Source organism: Benincasa hispida, chromosome 5, assembly GCF_009727055.1.
Source record: "Benincasa hispida cultivar B227 chromosome 5, ASM972705v1, whole genome shotgun sequence".
Classification (NCBI taxonomy): domain Eukaryota; kingdom Viridiplantae; phylum Streptophyta; class Magnoliopsida; order Cucurbitales; family Cucurbitaceae; genus Benincasa; species Benincasa hispida.
This window is the reverse complement of record NC_052353.1, coordinates 28736346-28741790: the sequence shown is the minus strand read 5'-3', so window position 1 is coordinate 28741790 and position 5445 is coordinate 28736346. Positions and strand designations below refer to the sequence as shown.

The following is a 5445-nucleotide window of genomic DNA, read 5'->3' as shown; positions in this document are numbered from 1 at the left end:
CTACCTCATAGCATAGGTTGTTGAACTAAAAACCAAGTATAATTAAAAATCAAATATAGATCATCTGTTTTACCAACTGAACAATTTCATGAGCATTACTAGAAAAGTGATACAAAAGGTTTTTTTTTTTTTTTTTTTTTTTTTTTTTTTTTTTTTTTGTAAAATAACAAAATTATGGAAGTTAACGAATGAACTAGGAAGTTCAAATGCCAAAACACTAAAACCTTCCATATGTAACCATTCATTTTCAACCTTACGAAAACATTGATGCCAACTTAAATATAAATTAACTAGTTGAAGCATAAACCCTCTGACTAAGAGGACAAAGACTCGAATCTCCCACTTCCATATGCTATTGAGCTCATCCAAAAAAACAAAAAACAAAAAATTGATCCATTTCAACAGTCATACGCATGTGATTCAGTTAAATAGATAAATGCTGCTAGATCCTATAAAACAATGGGGGAAAACCTGAAAGAGATTGAATGAAGTATTATTGATTCAACCAAAAAGTATAACTTTAAGACAATGGGAGCTTTTTGTTGTGCCTCAATGAATAATTTACTGAAACCCACTTTTCCCTACAGATAAAAGAAAAAGAGTAACAAAGGAAAGTACAAAAACCTGACTAAATCTGATCGTTATGTCGACTATGTTAGCATGACGAGCAAGTATTGACGACCTTGGTTGGAATTATTTAGTCTTAGGCACCTGAACTTCTTGATTAATTGAAATATGGGAGAGCTTTAATCTGATAGCCTCAAACTCAGCATTTTGCTTCTCTTCATTAGTCAGCCACGAAGTTAAACAACGATCAATGATGTCATTTTCGCTGCTTGGTGAGGAGCCACCCTTCAAAACCCGGGTCCTTCCAAATCTAGTAATCTTTGCTAGATTTGATTCTGAAGGCTCTTCAACGTACCTCTCAAGGATATCTCGAATGGCACTGCACCAAATTGGTCGAGCAGCCTTGAGAAAATCGTGCATAGCAAGAACAGGAAGGTTTACACTTCCAACTTCAGATTCACTATGTCCACCTCTTCCATGAAAATCCGATCCTCCAAGTTTCAAAAGCCCATAATTGTCGGCTAGGTCACAGTATGCTGTCAATCAACAAACATATGAAATCGATGTCAATAGTCTAAGCTGAGATATTTGAAAATTGATCCATATAGCTAAAAGCCATCCGGTATATGTGCTGGGAAAAATCGTGTACTAAAAGGAAAGTTATTAAGAAGTTCTTATGTTCAAAATATGAGAATATACTCTAAGGGCCTTGAATTTTCAGCAAAGTTATTGAGAGAAAGAGAGTGATTATCTATAAGCTCCACATTTATTGCTTGGCAGGGACTCAAATTTACTCGAATACTGGACAAACAAGAGTATGCCAGCCAAAAAGCTAAAAAATGGGCACAAAAGTTTAGGGGATGTTTCTTGATTTTGAATTATATTCTTAAAATGATGCTTATTGATTATCCTTTTTCTTTATTTCTAATCTACTACTATTATCCTTCAAAAAATTTTAACTTTTTTTAAAAAAAAAAAAAAAAAAAATTTTGAAGTTCAATTAAGATTTTTAAATTTTTCATAAAAGTGAAAGAAATAAACACAAATAAGTAGTAGATATTGTTAGCTTAATTTTTAAAAATTAAAAACTAAAAAGAAAATTGCTATCAAACAGTCCATATAAACTTTGGTTGCTAGACCTAAATGACAAACATGATTTGATAGATTGAGTTCACATCACCAGTGGCTAGATATCATGCTTACAACATAATGAAAATGCATATCAAATTTCAATTGACAATCAATGAGGAAACTGGTGAAGATCTGAGAGAAGGATCAATTGTGTACCTGCCAATTTTCCATCACTCCTGTAAACCTCCAGCCCCTGAAGACCAGCATCTTTCAATCTTCTAATAATAGCAACGGGATTCTTCAAGGCCCATGGATGAGCTAGAACAGCCACACCACCTGTATCATGTATCAATTGTATTGCTTCCGCTGCACAAGGCTCTGATCCCCTGGAAAATGAACCCTATCCTCATTGTTACAGTCTAAAAACCAGGCAAGATTGTGTAACCTCCACATCCCAAGGAGTTACATATGAATTAGAAAGAACAGCAGATACATACAAGCACCAAAATCAACTAGATACGTAGCTTAAACGTCCACGTGACAATTATTTTAAAAAAAATTTGATCTAGCACATTCAATTACTACAGATCTTGCTTAAAATTATGGACAAGATTCGATTTTAACTATCTGTTTCACTTTTGTGAATACAAGAATTCAAATGATAGCCTTCACAAGATACAATGCCATAGATTGTCAAGTAGCAGGGATTAGCCTATCCTGAAGCTTATGGTAAACAAATGGAGCAGGATATATTACACCCTTATTTAACCATTATGTTCATATCATAAATATTGTTAAAAAAAATGCATCAGAAAATAAAATACAGCAAGTTCAGATTCTTACATTGAGTAAGCCGGTCCACCATCAAAAAGGTATCGAGAAAATGCTTGTTTTAAATTTTCCACATAGCCTGCTTCAACCATGGCACGGGCCACATGAAGTCTCCCAGGAGCAACTCCTTTACCAGTAATCTTAGCCACATGATCCCATTTAAGAGGCAGCTTTAGCTCATTCAGTTTTGACACCATATTCTTTGCACGCAAAAAACGCCCCTCCCTTATATTTTCTAAAAATTTTTCCAGCTTCTCAATCTTTGCTGGTCCACAGCTGCTGTAATATGCAAGGATGTGTACTGGTTCTTCTGATTCTGAGTCTCCACTGCAAATCAGTTACCAGATGTCAGAAGGTGAAAAATTTGGAAACAAAGAAATGTTTCTTGAAACCAATGGTATAGCAGTATTTTTTTTTTTTTTTTTCAACAGCTGAACATGATATTCACAAACATTCTCTCTGACAGTAAACAGTAAAATTTACCATTTTTCATTGATGTTTGTAAGGAGATGGACTTGATGGCAGAAAACGGAAATTAAGTGGAAACTTAATGGCGTGTAAAATATGCAAAACATTAAATAGTATAAAAAGATGCAAAATCCATTATTTTAACACGTAAAATAAAATAAATAAATAACCCTCAACTCACCCGTTAGAAAATATTGTACTGATTTCAACACCTGGAATTATTTTGATACCAAATCTACGAGCTGCCTCTATTGCCTCAGGGATGCCAGACATTGTGTCATGATCTGTCAAAGCAAGAACTTTCACCTGTTGTCGGTACACATTTCTAATTAACTAAAGCTACAACAATGAGGATAGGGTTGCAAAATATAAGGCAAATAAGGTAATGCTTTGGACCAAAGAAGAAAATTTAAATTTTACCAATGACATTGAATATCACAATTTTTATGAGATAAATATAATTACATTACATTCTTCACATTTTAATGAACTACACCATCAGGCAAACATAACTGTTGCCAAGAGATATATATCTATAAAATAGCAAGCAAACCACTTCCTTCAAGACCAAAAAACAGTCTACTACATTGAATATAACATAAAACAGTAACATCATGTCATGTGTATATTCAATTTTTCATAAGCAAATCCAATATACAAGACTAAATCAATAACTTGAAGGTGGTCTTTTCAGTTCGTTTAGTATCTTTTTGCATCCTCCAACTCCCATATTTGAATATAAATGAAAGACTAAATCAATACCAAAAACACAGAATAAAACAATATAACAACAGAAGAGCAGATAGGAACAAAAACTAAATCGAATATAGCTACTTTGATAAGAATCCAAAAACGAGTTCAACAGAGCAGAAGAACTGTAAACACAGAGAGTAAGAACTATATATTAATCAAAAAACAGGGGAAAGGAAGAAAACTGACCCCATTTCCATGAGCTCTCTCAACGAGCTTGGAAGGGGTGAGAAACCCATCACTGAATTTGGAATGTGAATGCAATTCAAAGACCACCTTCTCCCCACCTTTGCCAAGACTCTTCTGAACTCCAAAATCATCCACAACGGAAGCAGCAGCAGAGGAGGCGAGAGAATTAGATTGATCCAAATAAACCCATTCCGTGACATACTTAAAGGCAGCAGCCTGTTCGGAAGTCATCTTCTTCTTGGAGCCACCCCGTTTCTTCTTCTTGGTCTTGGATTTCTTGGAACTGGGGGCAGACTGAGGAAAGTGGGCGTCACCCACCATGGTAAGGGAGGTGAAGAACTGAGAGAAGGGGTAGATTTAGGTCAATGGAATGGGGAAGGGGAAGGGGAAGGGGAAAGGAATCAGAATTGAGGGAAAGTGATAACAAACAAAAGGAGGAGAAGAGTGAGACAGACGGCCTTTTGGGGAAAGGATATCTTCCAAAGCGCAGGTGTCCTCTTTTCTCCCCCTTTTCTGGATTTCCCTCTCTCTGTTCGCTGTTCTCTAAATACTCCTTTTTCTCAATCAATCACACAAAGCTAAACTAACTTCTTTCTTCATACCTAAATTATAGAATTTGGATTAATATCCATCATACTTTTACTTGTCTTTTCATTTTAATTTGGTAATATATCAATTTTGTGGGAGGTTGTCACATTTAAAAAATTAAGAGACTTTACAATGTTCGTAGGATATGTGAGGATGTCTCATTCAAAAGATTAATGGATTTGACAATGTTCATAAGATACACAATGGAATTCAAAAAAAATTCAAATAGTTTTTGTCCTACTTTTTAAAATTTAAGAATTTTGTACTTTTGTATACATATCATAGGCCAATATTACCAACATATCTTTAATCCTTTTTGTTTTCTTCCTCTTCCCAAATTTCTTCTTTATTCACTTTGTTTTTCTAGTTGTTGTTGCATAGTGGTGATCGACTATTTGTTCACCGAAGAGATGGTAGAGTTGCTGAAAAGGGGTATGAGAGGTTGTCAGAACTTCAAATGTGTGGACTTTTGCTAGAATGTGGGTTTATTGGGTTGATCGATTTTCTTATCAACAAGATCTGTGATTTTTCGGTGGGAAGTGGTGTAAAGCAAGGGATGTGAATTTGGGGCGTCAGATCCACGGGTGGGAAAGGGGCTAGAGAGAGGAAAGATAGAGGAAACAAGAGCGAGAGAAAGATCCTAATCTCCGTGCAAAATAGCTCATTTTGGTAATTTCACCTTGATATGACGCAAGTAAAATGTCAAAAAAAAAAAAAAATCTCAACCGTAAAAGGTATGACATATTTTATTTTAGGACCAAATTTTGGGTCATTGTAGGATTAACTCTATATGAATTACTCCTCTTATTGTTAATTGGTTTCACTATGAAATATCATGTTATCTAATATTTTGTAGGATTGTTAAAAATATTTTTAGTATTTCAAATTTTAACTCAACTTGTTAAGATATATGCTCTTGACTTATGGAAGCTTGACATGTCACTCTCTTTATTAAAAAAAAAATTATTTCGAAGTTTATAT

At 34.5% G+C, this 5445-nt stretch overlaps 1 protein-coding gene across 1 annotated transcript; it reads right to left on the bottom strand.

Moving 5' to 3' along the window:
• Positions 1 to 452: 452 nt before the first annotated feature.
• Positions 453 to 4471, bottom strand: LOC120077040 (3',5'-nucleoside bisphosphate phosphatase). The gene is made up of 5 exons (XM_039030878.1): positions 3877 to 4471; positions 3119 to 3243; positions 2482 to 2796; positions 1855 to 2024; positions 453 to 1103 (listed from the first exon to the last, which is right to left on the bottom strand). The coding sequence occupies exons 1-5, from the start codon at positions 4195 to 4197 to the stop codon at positions 694 to 696; spliced, it is 1341 nt and encodes a 446-aa protein (XP_038886806.1). The 5' UTR covers positions 4198 to 4471; the 3' UTR covers positions 453 to 693.
• Positions 4472 to 5445: the final 974 nt, after the last annotated feature.

What these genes read in the sequence shown, in the direction of transcription:
- LOC120077040 (XM_039030878.1), bottom strand. Translation starts at nt 4,197, where the DNA reads ATGGTGGGTGACGCCCACTTTCCTCAGTCTGCCCCCAGTTCCAAGAAA. An exon ending in AGAGAGCTCATGGAAATGGG is followed by an intron (nt 3,244 to 3,876) that starts GTCAGTTTTCTT and finishes TACCGACAACAG; the next exon opens with GTGAAAGTTCTTGCTTTGAC. An exon ending in GAGTGATGGAAAATTGGCAG is followed by an intron (nt 1,104 to 1,854) that starts GTACACAATTGA and finishes GTTGATTGACAG; the next exon opens with CATACTGTGACCTAGCCGAC.